Source organism: Miscanthus floridulus, chromosome 2, assembly GCF_019320115.1.
Source record: "Miscanthus floridulus cultivar M001 chromosome 2, ASM1932011v1, whole genome shotgun sequence".
Classification (NCBI taxonomy): Eukaryota; Viridiplantae; Streptophyta; class Magnoliopsida; order Poales; family Poaceae; genus Miscanthus; species Miscanthus floridulus.
Genome location: NC_089581.1, coordinates 26,122,668 through 26,140,302, shown reverse-complemented (window position 1 = coordinate 26,140,302; position 17,635 = coordinate 26,122,668). Strand labels below are relative to the sequence as shown.

At 42.7% G+C, this 17,635-nt stretch overlaps 1 protein-coding gene across 1 annotated transcript; it reads right to left on the bottom strand.

Annotated features, from left to right (window-relative positions):
• Positions 1-452: 452 nt before the first annotated feature.
• On the bottom strand, positions 453-961 carry LOC136536243 (protein PXR1-like). The gene is made up of 2 exons (XM_066528606.1): positions 733-961; positions 453-685 (listed from the first exon to the last, which is right to left on the bottom strand). Exons 1-2 carry the CDS (start codon positions 959-961, stop codon positions 453-455), a joined length of 462 nt encoding a protein of 153 aa, XP_066384703.1.
• Between the last annotated feature and the right edge of the window lie 16,674 nt (positions 962-17,635).

Here is a 17,635-nt window from a genome sequence, read left to right as displayed (position 1 = left end):
AGTAGAGGTAGGAGTGGTAGCGGTGGTGGATGATGAGCTACAAGAAGGGTTAGTGGGAGCAACAACAATAGGTTCATAAAATGAATCTTCAATAATGTCACATGTTATGCCCACATCACATGATACTATAACCCTTTCCTTTTCTTATTCAAGAAGCAAGGAGTGAGCCTTTTCAAGCTTGGTGTGAGCTTTGACAAGCTTCTCATGGGCTTCCACTAGCCTCTCATGAGTAGTATTGAGCTCATCAAAGGATTGCTCAAGAGCACTAAGCTTCTTTTGCAATTCTTTACACCTTTTGCTTTTCTTGTTAATTATTGAGTCGGCTTCTTCTAGCATGTTCATTAGTTGTTCATTTGAGAATTCATCATCATCACTATCATTTTCACTTTCACTATCATCATTCACTCTCATCATATTTTACCTTGGAGCCCTTGGCCATGAAGCATGGAGTGTCAAATAGTGAAGGCTTGTTTGTTGATAGCAATGCTTGCTAGAGCCTTCTTCTTGGATGCCTTGTCATCATCACTCGAATCATCATTAGTGGAGGCATCACTATCCCATGTGACAACATAGGATCCACCCTTCTTCATTTTCTTGAAGGTCATCTTCTTCTCTTTCTTCTCCTTCTCTTTCTTGTTCTTCTGCTTCTCATTTTCCTCATTGTCACTATTGTAGGGACAATCCGCTACAACATGATTGGGACTCTTGCACTTGTAGCACAACCTCACATACTCCTTGTTCTTGAAGTGTCTTTTCTCTTCCTTGTAACATAGCCTTTCTTCTTCATCATCTTGCCAAACTTGCGCACAAAGAGAGCTAGTGCTTCATTATCACTATCATCTTGAGGGCATTCTTCATCACTTGATTCTTCCTTCTTAGCCTTGCCCTCGCTCTTGTTCTTGGAGGATGAAGTGCCAGCCTTGAATGCCACACTCTTCTTCTTCTTGTCTTCCTCCTTCATGATTTCTTCACTATCACTATTGTATTGGTCCTCGGTCATCACATCACCAAGCACCTCATTTGGAGTGACATCCTTCAATCCACCTCTAAACATGATAGTTCTCAATGTCTTGAATCTCTTTGGCAAACACATCAAGAACTTGTGAGAGAAGTCCTTATCCTTCACCTTCTCACCCAAACTCTTGAGATCATTGATGATGACTTGTAGCCTATAGAACATCTCTAGAATGGACTCATCATCCTTCATCTTGAAGTTTGATAGCTTGTCTTTGAGCATGTAGAGCTTGGCACTTTTTACCATTGAAGTGCCCTCATATGTTTCTTCTAGTCTCACCCAAACTTCCCTTGCCTTCTCAAGATCTTTGATTTGCTCAAACACCTTTGAATCAATGCCATTGTATATTGTGTTGAGTGCCATTGTGTTGCATTGCTTGTTGATATTGTCATTGTCGGTGAGATTGGTAGGGTCAATGATCACAAACTCATTCTCTACCACATCCCACACCTTTTCATTGATTGAACCAAGGTACATCTTCATCTTTCTCTTCCAGTAATCAAAAGATGTGCCATCAAAGAATGGTGATTTACCCTCAACATGGTTGAACACAATTTAAGCCATAATTTACACCGAAGGTTGTTAAGCCTTGAAACAAACAGTGACCATGGCTCCGATACCACTTGAAAGGTCCTAATATGGCTAGAGGGCGGTGAATAGCTTATTTAGAAATCTACAAGATCACTAGAACAATTTGATTAGTATGACAAATAGAAAAATGCAAACTTGCTCTAGCTTTAGAAGGGTTACAAGCCACCTATCCAACAATTTTACTTACTATAATCACTAGGCACACAAATGGCTAAGTCACTACTCACTAAGAGCTCTCACACTTGCTACACTAAAGATCTCCACTAGATGATCTTAAGCTACAAAGCAAGCTCTCAATTCTAGCTACACTAAAGAGCTTGCTACAACTAGTTTGCGGGAATGTAAATGAGTGAGTAGGATGATTATACTGCTGCATAGAGGAGTGAACCAATCACAAGATGAGTACCAATTCAATCACCAGGAGAATACCAAAGGGCAAGAGACAACCAATTTTTCTCCTAAGATTCATGTGCTTGCTGGCACACTAGTCCCCGTTGTGTCAACCAACACTTGGTGGTTCGGTAGCTAAGAGGGGTTGCACAAACCTCATCCACATAATTGGACACTGCAAGAACCTACCTACAAGTGAGGTAACTCAATGAAATGAGCAATCCACTAGAGTTACATTTCTACTCTTTGCTAGGGAAGGTACAAGACCCCTCACATTCACCAAAGCTGGCCATGAACAATCACCAACACGTGCTGAAGCTTCTCTGCTGCTTCAAGTCATCTAGGTGGTGGCAACCACCAAGAGTAATAAGAACTCCACAGCCACAACGATCTCCAAGTGCCACTAGATGCAATCACTCAAGCAAATGCACGAGGAATCACCCTCAATCTCACTATGATGATGTATCAATGATGGAGATGAGTGGGAGGTGTTTTCTTAGGCTCACAAGGATGTCAAGTATGTCAATGTGCCAAGAGTATAAGCCCAAAGCTAGTACCTTTCTGTTTATAGAGCCTCAAGACTCAAAGAGCCATTGGCACTCTTGGGATGACTGGACACACTGACCGGATGCACCCCAGCGTCCGGTGGGCCAGAGTCCGGTCATTCCTAGCCATCCATGTGGCGCTCCTTTGAATTTCATGCATTAGATCACAATGGTCAAAAAATGGTCAGCGTCAAGTCACCCCAATGACCGGACGCACTGTTCTAATGACCGGACTCCGAGACACTCCATGTCAGGTCAACATCAGTAAGCTCCTAGAGCGGCTTCTTAACAACCAGATGTGCTCAGTCAAAGATGAACTGACGTACCATGGCATCCAGTCGCTCTCTCTCTGTCACGCGCGCGCCTCAGCCACTAACCTAACGCTTGAACAGTGTCTTCACCGCATTAGCTCGCATGGCTCTCTCCAGCATTTGATCATGCCACCCAGGTAGCTTCTCCTCTGCGCCAACTAACCAGATGTAGCACCCACATCAGATCCCAGTGTCTTGTCGCTCGTAGGCCTTCTTGGCTAGAGCTACGCCACCTCGCTATAAATGACCAGACGCTGCCTAGGGTTGGGTCCTGCATCCGGTGTAGCATCCAGTCAATGATCGACACTACCTTTTCTTTTTCTATCTCCTCAACCGCTTCGCCCTTGCTTCCAACTTGCTAACCACAAAGTGTAGAACTTGTGTGCACATGTGTTAGCATTTTACAAAGGTCAAGGTTAGCACATTAGGTTCCTAAATACATATGCAAGAATCATGTCACCTAGTGGCACTCGATAAACCATTTAGATAATGATTTCCCCTCTTTATAGTATGGCTATCGATCATAAGTCACTCACACCCTCTATGGTGTCTTGAGTGCAAAAGAAAAACCTATCTTATACCTTTGCCTTGATCATCTCGATTTTTGTTTTTCTCTTTCTTCTTTTCCAAGTTGAGTTAATCATCTTCAACATATGTCCATCTCCATCTCCATCTCCATGGACTTCATGACCATGCTCCACACTTGATTGCACCAACCTAGATCATTTCACAACTTATGACAAAGGTTAGTGACATGTTTCTGTCGACATGGAATTTTGTCCCGTGCCAAGGACACACGTAGCAAGATGGAAGGGTCCGCTCGAAGGAGCTAGAGATCTGCCTAGCTTCAGCGTAGGGATGGTCGATCCTGTGCACTCCTCCCGAGACATGCCAGTCAATTTGACCCTATAATTAACAAGGAGAGAAAGTTTATCAGTAATTAAGGGTAGAACATGTCGGTGTTGCCAGATAGTCCCGAATGTGCGGCTCTGAGAGCCGATATAAAAGGAGATCGACTAAATAGTCAATTCCAGCATATTCATAAAGATAAATCGGTTAAAGCTTATAGGGTTGTGTAAGAAGAATTAGTTATCATTCTGGATGAATATCATTGTTTAGACAAATATTGATTACTGGCAAAAGGATATCAACAGTAATTAGTTCATGCTAAGCCAATAACTGCAAGTAATTGAACCCCCTTGTGAAAGAAACAGTTCATCATCATTCAACCATTTAATAGAGATAAATCTAATGAATATGTTAGATCTCATCTATCGCTATGACCAGTGGGGCATGAGGTAGAATCATGCAGGCCGTAGAAACAACAATAGACTCGACGGCCCTAACTTACTATTAATATTAGTGGGGCATGAGGTAGAATCATGCAGGCCATAATACAATAATAAGATCATGGGGCTAACACATCTTTTAACCTATCGCTACTTCAACAGTCTTGTGACATGAACTGTTCGTGAAAGCACTCGATATCGCCTAAAACAGCCAATACAGGCATAGCGCACAGTTAAGATCATGCCATCTTAGGAACAGATCTACCAACTAACGATCCCCACTCCACGGTACTAATAGTGGGGTGTGAGGCAGAATCACACAGGGCATGATAACAGGCCATGGAATGGTTTTCGCTAACCAATAGATCTACTCAAGATCAAACACATCTTAACTGCACGCTATGCACGATTAAGATTGATATAAAATAGCCGATAAAACATAACTCATTGTTTAAAGTACATATTAGATCTAATTTAGGTTAACAAATGATGGGTTAAACAAGATATAAGACCAATCCAGATCAATCTCAATCGGGTGAAGTGATATTGCTATAATTAAATAAATTATGGAAGCAATAAGCAATATCGGTAACTTAATGAATCTATCCGAAGGAACGCCACCCTTAGATAGAGTCGATCACTTGACCTTAATCTAGTTCGAGCAGTGGAGGTCGACCGGATCGATGCAGCCGTACTTAAACTAGACAAGAGTCGATAACTAACTCATACCAGAGTCGTAGTGGAGGTCGACCGGATCGATGCAGCCGTACGAACAGAGGTATAAGCCATGACGATACTTATAGACAAGCAGTGGAGGTCGACCGAATCAATGCAGCTGAACTTGCTGAAGAACTCGCTAAGATATACTCTACTCCTACTCCTAAGGGGTGGCTGGAGCTAAAAAAAGTAAATAACTTATATTGGATTGATTGTGTCCTTTATAATAGCTGGGGTTTGTTATTTATACCCAGGACCTACGCATGACTCCTATCTAAACATGACTTATCACAAATTTTGACCCTAGAGAAGACATTCCTAATTTAAGATAACTTGGACTCAAATCTTTCCCTTTTTGTAGAGTCCAACATGTCTCGCCCTAGCGCCGATCATAGCCTTTGTCGTTATCTGCTGGCGCTATCTGAAGAAAGTCGATTCCAGTTTTTGTATTCGAATCAGCTGTTTCTAATCTGCACGCAATTGATTCCTTGATGACATGATCTTAGGAGTTTTTGAGTCCCTGTGACTCTTCTTCCAGATTTTGGTGTAAACACATGCCCCCAATTTTGGGATAAAAGTAATTTTATTCCAAAATTATCATGTCTGTGCCCCCGATAGGTCCGCAGTCATGGGTAAAGAATCTTGATCTGGGGTCTACTGTTTGTCGTCATCTATGTCAGCTCATGAGCCCATGCTTCAAAACTTTTACAAGAGCATCATTGCTTCATGGGCACTTGGATTCATCCTTCCAAGCCGGCTATAAAATGTCTATCTGACCCTAGCGAGAGCAAACTCAACAATTCAACCATGTTTCTCTTCTATCTACCTCCTTGAATGATACCGACTCCACTGGACCCTCCATGGTCTATCCTTTTGCTATGAAGATCTTGAGCGGTTAGAAGAATTCTTGTGTATAGGGTGATTGTGTCGCTCATCTTAGCACCTTGTCAAGCAAGAGAATCAACTACTGCAGTTAGAAGAACCCTTGTGACATCGCCTAGGTCTTCTATCCATGCTCGCAAAGCTATTCTAGTGTTTGCAAGGGCTAAAATGTGTGGACACCTTCCCCTTGTTTGCTTGATCAAATGCCCATCGGGAAAGCCACAAGCTTCTTTCTAGCGGTTTCCCAGTCACCGAGAAATCAGCTAGGTATCTGTTGGGTAGGTGGCTTTTCTGTCATAATTTCTCTAACGGGCCAATGTGACTCATTTCACGATAACTTTTGGCCCTGTGGGGATTCGAACTCCTTTCAATCCAAAGTAATCTTGGGCTGATCACTGGTCAATGTAAATCTTTTGTATCCGTCCCATGATATTCTGCAACTTGGGGAAGCAATAAGTCCAAATTCATTACCTCCTCATTATCTATCCCTTGAATTTTTGGAGCGTCGATCCGTTTCCGTATCTAGTTTCATTCCCACATCCTCGGTGAAATCTATCTCCTCGCCTTCCCGGGCTATATATACGGGCCACGGCTGGGGATCAAAAAATAGCTCGCTTCATTTCAAACCTTCCGCATCCTCAGCATAGTTCCTACTTTTCCGTAGGTCTTGAGGTTATGGAGAACAGCAAGAGGTTTCCTGAGAAGGCCCTCATTGGACCTGCATCATCGCGTCAGTGCCTTCATCGTCAGGAGGGTATAACTCATGATGCCCTCACTGCCTCAGAGGATAGGGACAACTCTGTTCGGCCTTTAGGATCTTCTTTGTTGATAGCTCATCATCAGCTCCCTTGTTACCAAAGGAGGTCGATTGACAATGATGATCTCATTGCCTCCATTGACCAGCATGGCCAGGGTCTTGCTGAATGCCTCTCTCTTGTAGAATTAACTCTAGCCACGGTTCGATGTCGATCACCTCCCAAGGCCGATTCAGTGGAGGATAGGTTGGCCAAGGCCGAGGCTAGAATCATGGGTGAGATATCTGTCATAACCTTTGCTTCCTTTCAATTTTATCCTCAAGATTCTGATCATCTCCCCTTTGAATCTTTTTAGATTTGTCTGTCCAACTGGAGAGCCTCCGATTGGCTATAGAGCACGTGGCGGGATTTGTCAATGCTAGAGGCGCTGTCCCGTTGGTTCGCCTGCACGACAGCTCGAATCACGTTAGGGAGGTCGCTTTGCATGGTGTCCACCATGGTACTGCCATGGCGTTGGCTTCTGCGCAAGCCCATTCTGGCCACAAACTTTGGTTCCTTCCCCATGGTTTTCCAGCTGCAGCACACCCTGAGGATTATGAACGCCTGATCGAGGATTTCTTCAGCGCTGCTAACTCAGTAGCCTTTATCTCCTAGGCCGATGATATAGTAGCCAAAGTGTTTTCTGGCCCACAGTTTGTAATAGGTGATATTAGCAAACAATTTCTCCATATTCAGTGATTTTCCTTTTGTCTCGTACTTTATACCATATGCATCACCTTGTCCATGTTTGCTTTTGCTTCTGCGGGTGATACGCATTGTACTGGCTTTTTACCCCTTTGGGTTTATTTTTGTACTAGAAGCGATACCCTTCTGGTATCGGCTATTAGAGCCGACAACCAAGCAAGTTGGTTGCCAAGTATTAATCCAAACATTAGGGCAATATTCCTTCAAATATTCCCCATTTGATTGCTCTGCCAAATTCTTTTTCCTCTCTCAGCTTTTCCAACATATAAGCGTTACCAGGCACGCAACGTTTGATCCGATAAGGTCTTTAGGTGACCATTTGCTGAATTTACTGCCTTTTGACCCGATCGGCAATTTCAATTTCCAGACCAAGTCTCCTTTAGAGAATTGCTTAATCTTGACCCTTTTATTGTAATACTTTGCAACCCTCAGTTTATTGGCTTCAATGTTTTTTCAAGAGCACGTAGCCGAAGGCAACTCTAGTCTTCTAAGTCATCCATCATAAGATTCTAGTAGACTTTGGCTGATAAATCACTCTACAACATAACACACCTTGATCTAGTTTGAACTTCCAAAGGAAAGACTACATCGTGTCTATGCACAAGTTCATAAGGCGATCACATCAGCTCTTTTGCTCTTGGTCATCAAGGGCAATCCATTCCTAGCCTTCCCCAGAGTCTTGTCTCCATTTTCCATTTTTGAAGATCAGGTCCTGAAGGTGAAATAGGCTTAGAGGAGTTTGTTTGTTCATGAAACCCTTTTGGCCAAGGGGAACTCGAATAGGCAAGAGGCTAAAGAATTGTCACAGTTGATTGATCACCTCCGTTTTGGCTAAAGAGCCAATTTTGAAAATAGCCGACGCCAGACTCTCGATCTTAATCCCACTTAGGTCTAAAAACATGGCCTTTATTAAGAGAGCCCTTCGATCTTCCATCCTCAGTCATCTGGCACCGTATTCTCTTTGGCATTGGTAAAGCGGCGTTTCACCTTCTATTAACTGTGGTTGCCTTTTGCGCATCCCGAGGGGTCCGCCTCTTCGCTTCATGTCTTCAAATACTAGCCGAGGGCTTCGGCCTCAAACACATCTACATCTGCCACTATTCCTTTGCTCTCTTACGCCTATGAAACCCTATAGTGGTTTTCTTTCTTCCTTCCATAGATCCAATCATCTCTCATGGCCAGCGAGGATAATTGAGGCAAGCGCGTGGTGAAGGAGATCCTGAAAGAGGACATGTCGATGAACCAGCGCCTCCGACGCATGAGGTGAGATTAGCAACCTCTGTTCATGATGATGATCTATTCTGACTCACCTATAGGTTCATTATGAATGATAGCCTTCATCCTTTCCCTAGGACTGGCAAACCCGCTGATGCTACATCTTCCGTGCTGGCTTCGTCATCAGATTCTTCCAACTCGTATGATGGTGATGATGCCCGTTGTTTCTTCTGAGAATGGAGGGTGGTCGAGGACCACTATTCTGAGGCGATTTGGAACAACTGCTCGCTTGAGATTCGTCTAGGGGTCTTCCAAGCGGCCCTTAATGCAGCTGAGGAGGAGGCCAACGCCATTCGAGCATAGCTGGCTGAGTCTGACACCGTGGTAGCAGGTAAGATGAGTTCCATGAATGTTTCTATTTTGGTTTCCACTGCCTTTGTCTTGATAGTCTTCTGTAATCGCCAGCTCAAATGGTGCAGTTGGAGTCTCTCCATTAGGCTGCGAACACGGCCATGGATGCCATCAATTCTTGGGGTTCCCTCATTGATGCTCATCTCTAAGACATCCCAGCCTACGTTCAGGAGATTGCCCTCCATGACTTTCGTCACGGTGCGTCGGTGGCGCTAACTGCGGCGTAGGTCTAGACCGGGCATGACCTCCATGCCATGGAGGTTGGCTTCCTGATTGGCGATGGCCTTGAGGGACATGAGGACTTGATAGAAGACTTCACCATAGCGGCGGAGGCCATCGTGGACATCACATCTGCTCAGGATGTGGTGAACAAGGTCTTCGATTAGGTTGTATTTAGGGCGAACTGATGAATGAAATCTTCTGCTTTTCCATGATTATCTTAGTGCAATGCCCTTGTGTATAACTATTTTTATCTTTTGTTTTTGCTCTATAGGCGATACATACCGTATCAGCTTTTATTGTCTTTGAAGATTTTTATTTTTTGAACTAGAGGCGATACCCTCATGGTACCGGCTATTAGAGCCGAGAACGAATCGACTATCAAATGTTGACCAAATGTTAGGATAACGTCCCGTAGAACTTTTCATATCAAAGGTCAAACGATTAATCAACCCAGGTCAAGCATCCTATTAAGTGAAATAGAACTTTTTTAAGAAATCCATTAACTCTGAATCGCACTTACAATTTGACTCAGCATCCACATATGTCGGCCTACGTCCATCTCTAGGACTCAATGCTTATTTTTCTTTTAATTCAATGGCCGACGTGAAGACATGACTTTTCTACTAAAACAAACTCTCAGAGCCAATTGCTTGCATTGGCTATTGGCTTTCATTGCTGATCTTAATGAAGCCTCATTCCCATAACTTGCTAGAAAAACATTCGAAGTCTCCTAATTTCCAAAAGACTGGATCGGCTGTTGTGATGCTCACAGACTCATCAACGCGAACCAGTTCGACATCATCTCCATGCCATTGAATCAAACACTGATGCATGGTCGATGGTATACAGCAGTTCGCATAAATCCAATCGCGATCGAGGAGCAAATTGTACGACCCTTTCCCATTGATGACGAAGAATGTGGTGATTAGAGTCTTGCTCCCGATTGTTAGTTCGATGTTTATTGCCCCCCAGGTCTTAGATGTATCCCCTCCAAAGTCCTTAAGCATCATGTCAGTCTCCATCAGATCTCCTGGTCCTTTGCCAAGCTTACAAAAAGTGGTGTAGGGCATAAGATTGACAGAAGCACCTCCGTCTACTAACATCTTGTTCATTGGCTTCCCATCAACAAGACCTTTCATATATAAAGCTTTTAAGTGCCGATGCTTGACTGGTTTGTCAAATATTGCTTGCTGTACAACCATTAACTTGACAACTATCTCCTCAAACTCTGATTCATCGAAATCTGAATAAACTTCTTGATCTGCCAAAGCTCTAAATTCTGATGGCAATAGAAAAACCATTTGGATATTAGCCGATGGTTGCTTTCTACCGGCTGTTTGCTTAGTACGCCATACTTGAGGTTTATTGGATGCCTGAGCCTGTTCCATCTCTTTATTCCTTAGGCATTGCACCCTTCTCTTTTGGCTTCTTGTTAATCCTCCTGGATACCATTGGCCTTCCTACCAAACATATTTTCTTTCATTGCCTTCTTCTCCATAATCAACCCAGTCTTGGTCAACAACTCTTTTTCCAAGCTAATCATGAACACTTTTATTATTTAAGCGCTGATCCATGTTATTATGATGATATGCACCTTGAGCATGGATGTACCAACGGTTGGTTTAAGACTGCCTAAACTTCCAATATTGATTGCTGCATTCTGGATAGTCATGTCTAGTAGGCAACTTCAAACCTTCATTTCAGCAATGTCTGAAGAAAGGACAATTCCAATGTAATTTGGCTTGTTTTCTTTCATACCTCTCTTCTTTCAGTTGATGCTGGTATGTTTGATCCTTTAACCAACATTGATAATCCTTTTCCTTCTGCCGCTACCATTTATTCAACAGAATCTGAGATGTAACTCATGGCTTTGTCGTCCCTGCTTTTGATGTCTCCCCCTGCTCGTATCGGCTCTTTTGCTAGGCATGACGTCTCCTAATCTCTCTGTACTTGTCAGCTGATATTTGCATCTTGGGATTGACTGTCCTAGCTTCCTTTGATTTGGTTGATGTTAGGACCTTAGTCTTTCCTTTGAGTAGCCCAGCATCAACCATGTTTTGTTCTCCTAGGAAAGGATTATCGTCAACTTTCATTTTCTGAGGCGTATCAAATTTGAGCCTCCCTTGCTAAATAGCCCTCTGTATATGCTACCTGAAGATTCTACATTCATTAGTGGAATGAGAAGTAGCATTATAGAACTTGCAGAACTTCTTATTCTTCAACTGATCAGGGGGTAACACGACATGACCATCGGGCAACTTGATCTACCCTTTCTCAAGCAAGAAATTAAAGAGCTTATCTGATTTGGTGACATCAAAGTCATAGCTGTCCTCGACTCCTCTTCCCTAAGGATTTGGCACCCTCACTGTCTTCTTGCCCTAATTTCATTCAGTCGCAACAACCTCTTCTTCATCTTCATAGCTGTCATTGACTGAGTATGGATCATAAGCTTTGGCTACTGTGGTACTCTTTTGGAACCGGGTATCTCTGTGCATACTCTGGAATTGGCTATTGAGCGCTGCCACTTGTTGAGCCAATTGACCTAAGTTGTCAAACTCTTGTCCCAGCAGCTTTTCTTTCCATATTGGTAGCATTCCTTGAACAGCTAAAGCAGCTAGTTGATCATCAGCCAAATTTAAGGAGAAGCACAAGTTCCTGGTTTCTCGGAACCTCTAAAGAAATTCAGTGCCCGATTCATTAGTCTTTTGTCTTATAGTTGTTAGATCGGTAATCTTCTTTTCTCCAGTCCTAGTGTAAAAATATGTATGAAACTTCTTCTCTAGGTTAGCCTAATTGGCAATAGAATTGACTGATAGTGATGAAAACCAAGTGAAGGCTGGCCCTAATAAGGACAAGGAGAAGAAATGAACTCGATGGGCATCCTCAACTGATGCTTCACCCAATTGTGTAAGATACCGACTGATATATTCTATCATGCTTGTACTGTCTTGGCCAGTGAACTTAGCGAATTCTAGGAGCCTGTAATTTGTGGGAAGAGCAACCAAATCATACCATTCTGGATATGGGCATTTATATAAGAAGGTCAGCCCTTTTGGCTTTAGACCGAACTGATTTTTCATCATCTCGGTCACCCTCAACAATAATTCATCAGCTTGCGGATTTGGATTCCTCTGCACCTGCGGACCCATCTGTGGATTGAAATCCCATGTGCCTTGATATCCTAGATTTGGCATCATGCGAAGGATGTTATAATCCATGCCATAGTGATACCCTTGTGGAATCTCGATCTACTGGGTCCTTTGCTGGCTTGCTACTTGAAGTATCTGATTGTAAACATAAGGATCTATATCTCTACGGATCCTATGAATTTATCGTGCTATCTTTTGAGCCAACGATGGTATGTGGCCTGACGTGCCAAAATTGATCACCTGGTTCTAACTTTGCCCCGCCGGCTGTTGCACATGCTGTACTGATGGTACAAGGTTATACTGTATCTGATTTGTAGTAGTTCCTTGAGCCTATCCAGATGAACCCTAAACTGCCTAGACATCATCATTACCAGCTGGTGCTGCTTCTTAATGGCTGGTACCGACTTTATTAGTCCCTTGGGTCAACGAATCTGGAATGTTGTAATAAGTCGGCCCAACTTGACCAACTAGAAACCCGTGAATCGCTTCTCTCATGACGTTGTGCAATGTGTCCAAGAAAGCTTCTTTTTGGCTTGATATGGTATCATGAACAGATTTGTCTATAACTTATGTAAAGAAACGCCTGTCTTCAGCTTCAGTTGTATCTGTCTGCCCGTGTAGTAGAACTCTTAGTAGTGGAAATTTCTGAACAATTGTGTTGTCACGTGTTTTGGTGTAGGACAACAAACACTTGTTCTGAAACTCTTCTATAGCTTTGCTGATGACACCCTTATCCCCATCAAGTAGATCTTCATAATGCAGCATAAGGAACACGTGTCGACATGGAATTTTGTCCCGTGCCGAGGACACACACAGCAAGCCAGAAGGGTCCGCTCGAAGGAGCTGGAGATCCGCCTAGCTTCAGCGTAGGGATGGTCGATCCTGCGTACTCCTCCCGAGACGTGCCAGTCAATTTGACCCTATAATTGACAAGGAGTGAAAGTTTATCAGTAATTAAGGGCAGAACATGCCGGTGTTGCCAAACAATCCTGAATGTGCAGCTCTGAGAGCCGATATGAAAGGAGATCGACTAAATAGTCGATTCTAGCATATTCATAAAGATAAATTGGTTAAAGCTCATGGGTTGTGTAAGAAGAATCAGTTATCATTCTGGATGAATATCATTATTTAGACAAATATTAGTTACTGGCAAAAGGATATCAATAATAATTAGTTCATGCTAAGCCAATAACTGCAAGTAACTGAACCCACTTGTGAAAGAAACAGTTCATCATCATTCAACCATTTAATAGAGATAAATCTAATGAACATGTTAGATCTCATCTATCGCTATGACCAGTGGGGCATGAGGCAGAATCATGCAGGCCGTAGAAACAACAATAGACTCAATGACCCTAACTTACTACTAATATCAGTGGGGCATGAGGCAGAATCATGCATGCCATAATACAATAATAAGATCATGGGGCTAACCCATCTTTTAACCTATTGCTACTTCAATGGTCTCGTGATGTGAACTGTTCATGAAAGCACTCGATATCGGCTAAAACAGTCGATTCAGGCATAGCACACAGTTAAGATCATGCCATCTCAGGAACAGATCTACCAACTAACGATCCCCACTCCACGGTGCTAACAGTGGGGTGTGAGACAGAATCACATAGGCCATGGTAACGGGCCATGGAATGGTTTTCGCTAACCAATAGATCTACTCAAGATCAAACACGTCTTAACCGCACGCTATGCACGATTAAGATTGATATAAAACAGCCGATAAAACATAACTCATCATTTAAAGTATAGATTAGATCAAAAATAGGTTAACAAACGATGGGTTAAACAAGATATAAGGCCAATCCAGATCAATCTCAATCAGGCGAAGTGATATTGCTATAATTAAATAAATAATGGCTACAATAAGTAATATCGGTAACTTAATGAATCTATCCGAAGGAACACCACCCTTAGATAGAGCCGATAACTTGACCTTAATCTAGTTCGAGCAGTGGAGGTCGACTGGATCGATGTAGCCATACAAACAGAGGTATAAGCCATGACGGTACTTACAGACAAGCAGTGGAGGTCGACTAGATTGATGCAGTCGTACTTGCTGAAGACCTCACCGAGATCTACTCTACTCCTACTCCTAAGGGGGGCCAGAGCCAAAAAAAGTAAATAACTTGTATTGGATTGATTGTGTGTCCTTTACAATAGCCGGGGTTTGATATTTATACCCAGGACCTACGCATGACTCCTATCTAAACACGACTTATCACAATTTTTGACCCTAGAGAAGACATTCCTAATTTAAGATAACTTGGACTCTAATCTTTCCCTTTTTGTAGAGTCCAACATGTCTTGCCCTGGCGCCAATCATAGCCTTTGTCATTATCTACTAGCGCTATCTGAAGAAAGCCAATTCTAGTTTTTGTATTCAAATCAGCTATTTCTGATCTGCACGCAATTGATTCCTTGATGACATGATCTTGGAAGTTTTCGAGTCCCTATGACTCTTCTTCTAGATTTTGGTGTAAACAGTTTCATCAATTATCTAAAACTAAACTAGGGCTTTCACTAATCCCTCTTTGTTGAGAGAAAACCTTTGGCTACCTAAGTACTTTAGCAAGCAGGCATCTCCACCATAGGCATTGCCTAAGGCACGAGTGGGCTTATTCACCTCCTTCTTGAGGGTCTCATTTTCCACCATTAGTGAGACATCACAAGTGAAACCATCACTCAAAGATGAAGTAGAAGTGGTAGTGCTACAATAAGGGTTAGTGGGAGCAACAACAATAGGCTTATAAAAAGATTCAAGAATATCACATGTTAGTCCCACATCACAAGACACAATCACTTGCTCCTTCTTAGCTTTCTCCTTCTTGACTTGCTTGAGGATAGAGGAGTGATCCTTTTTAAGCTTAGAGTGAGCTTTGCCAAGCTTCTCATGGTCTTCACTTAGACACTCATGAGAAGCTTGAGCTCATCAAAGGATTGCTCAAGAGATTTGATCTTCTTGTGCAATTCTTTGCACTCATTTCTCTTCATCTCAAAGCAAGTGTGTAGTTGCTCACACATATCCAAGAGCTCTTCCTTGGTATACTCCTCATCATCATCACTCCTACAATCATCACTTTCACAATCATTATCACTCACATCATATTTTACCTCGGTAGGCTTTGCCATGAGGCATGTTGATGGAGTGTCGAAGATGGAAGGCTTGTTGTTGATGGCGATGCTTGCTAGTGCCTTCTTGATTGACTTCTTGTCATCATCACTAGAATCATCACTATCTGAAGAGCCATCACTATCCTATCTCACCACATAGCCTCCACCCTTTTTTTTCTTTTGGAAGGTCATTTTCTTCTCCTTCTTCTCCTTCTTTTCTTTCTTCTCCTTCTTCTGCTTCTTCTCTTCATCCTCATCATTGTCACTATTATAGGGACAATCTGCTACAACATGATCTAGGCTCTTGCACTTGTAGCATCTTCTCACATACTCCTTGTTGTGATCTCTTCTCTTTCTTGCACCATATCCTTTCTTTATGAACTTGCCCATCTTACGCACAAGGAGAGCCATAGCTTCATCATCAATGTCACTAGCATCTTCATCATCACTTGATTCTTTCTTAGACTTGCCATTGTTCTTGGATGATGAGCTAGCCTTGAATGCTACACTCTTCTTCTTATCATCATCTTCCTTCTTCTCATCCTTGTTAACCCCCTCCCTTTCCACATGGTATGTCTCTTGTGTCATGACATCACCTATTACTTGGTTAGGGGTAAGCTCCTTCAATCCTCCTCTTATGATGAGCAATCTCAATATCTCAAATCTTAGAGGTAAGCACATCAAGAACTGATGATAAACATCATCATCTTTGATCTTCTCTCTCAAGGCCTTCAAGTAATTTACAATCACTTGCAATCTATGGAACATCTCTGGAATGCTCTCATCATCCTTCATCTTGAAGCTTGGTCAACTTGTCCTTGAGAATGTATAGCTTGGCACTCTTCACCATAGGTGTGCCCTCATAGGTCTCCTCCAATCTCTTCCACACCTCACTAGCTCTATTAAGATCCATGATTTGCTCAAACACCTTTGAATCAATAGCATTGTAGATAATGTGAGAGCCATTGTATTGTATTGCTTGTTTGCCCTGTCTTGATTGGTGAGATTGGTAGGATCAATAATTGCAAAGTCATTCTCGATCACTTCCCACAATTGATCATTGATTGAACCAAGATACATCTTCATCTTTCTCTTCCAATAGTCATAGCCTGTGCCATCAAAGAATGGTGGTTTGCCCCTCACATGGTTGAAACAACTTGAGCCATAATTTGATACCGAGGTTGTTAAGCCTTCAATCAAATGGTGACCACGGCTCTGATACCACTTGAAAGGTTTTAATATGGCTAGAGGGTGTGAATAGCATATTTAAAACTCTACAAATACACTAGAGCAATTTGATTAGTAAAACAAATGGTGAAATGCAAACTTACTCTAGCGCTGCAAGGGTTGCAAGCCACCTATCCAACAATTCTAGTTGCTATGATCTCTAGTCATACAAGAGGCTAAGTTGCTACTCGCTAAGAGCTCTCAACAAGGCTACACTAAAGAGCTCCACTAGATGAAACTAAACTACTAAGCAAGCTCTCAATTCTAGCTACACTAAAGAGCTTGCTACAACTAGTTTGCAAGGAATGTAAAGGGGTGAGTGAGGTGATTATATCGCCGTGTCGAGGAATGAACCAATCATAAGATGAATTCCAATCGATCACCAGGAGAAATCCAAGAGACAAGTGACATGCCAATTTTCTCCCAAGGTTCACTGCTTGCTGGCATGCTAGTCCCCGTTGTGTCAACCAACACTTTGTGGGTTGATGGCTAAGAGGTGTTGCATGAACCTCATCCACACAATTGGATACCGTAAGAACCTACAAACAAGTGAGGTAACTCAATAACACGAGCAATCCACTAGAGTTACCTTTCGGCTCTTTGCCGGGAAAGGTACAAGACCCATCACAATCACCAGAGCCGGCCACTAACAATCACCAACATGTGCCAAAGCTCCTCCGCTACTTCAAGCCATTGAGGTGGCAACAACCACCAAGAGAAACAAGAAATCTGCAGCCACAACAATCCCCAAGTGCCACTAGATGCAATCACTCAAGCAAATGCACTTGGAATCACTTCTAATCTCACTATGATAATGAATCAATGATGGAGATGAGTGGGAGGAGTTTGCTTAGGCTCACAAGGATGTTAAGTATGTCAAAGTGCCAAGAGAGTGAGCCCCAAGCCGGCCAAACACTATTTATAGAGCTCCCCAAACGAATAGAGCCATTAGGGTCAAGAGAGGGGGCTCTACAAACTAACTAGACACGCTAGTCGGGATGATAGGACGCGCTCACGCTAGCGTTCGATCGCTTATCTGTCACCAT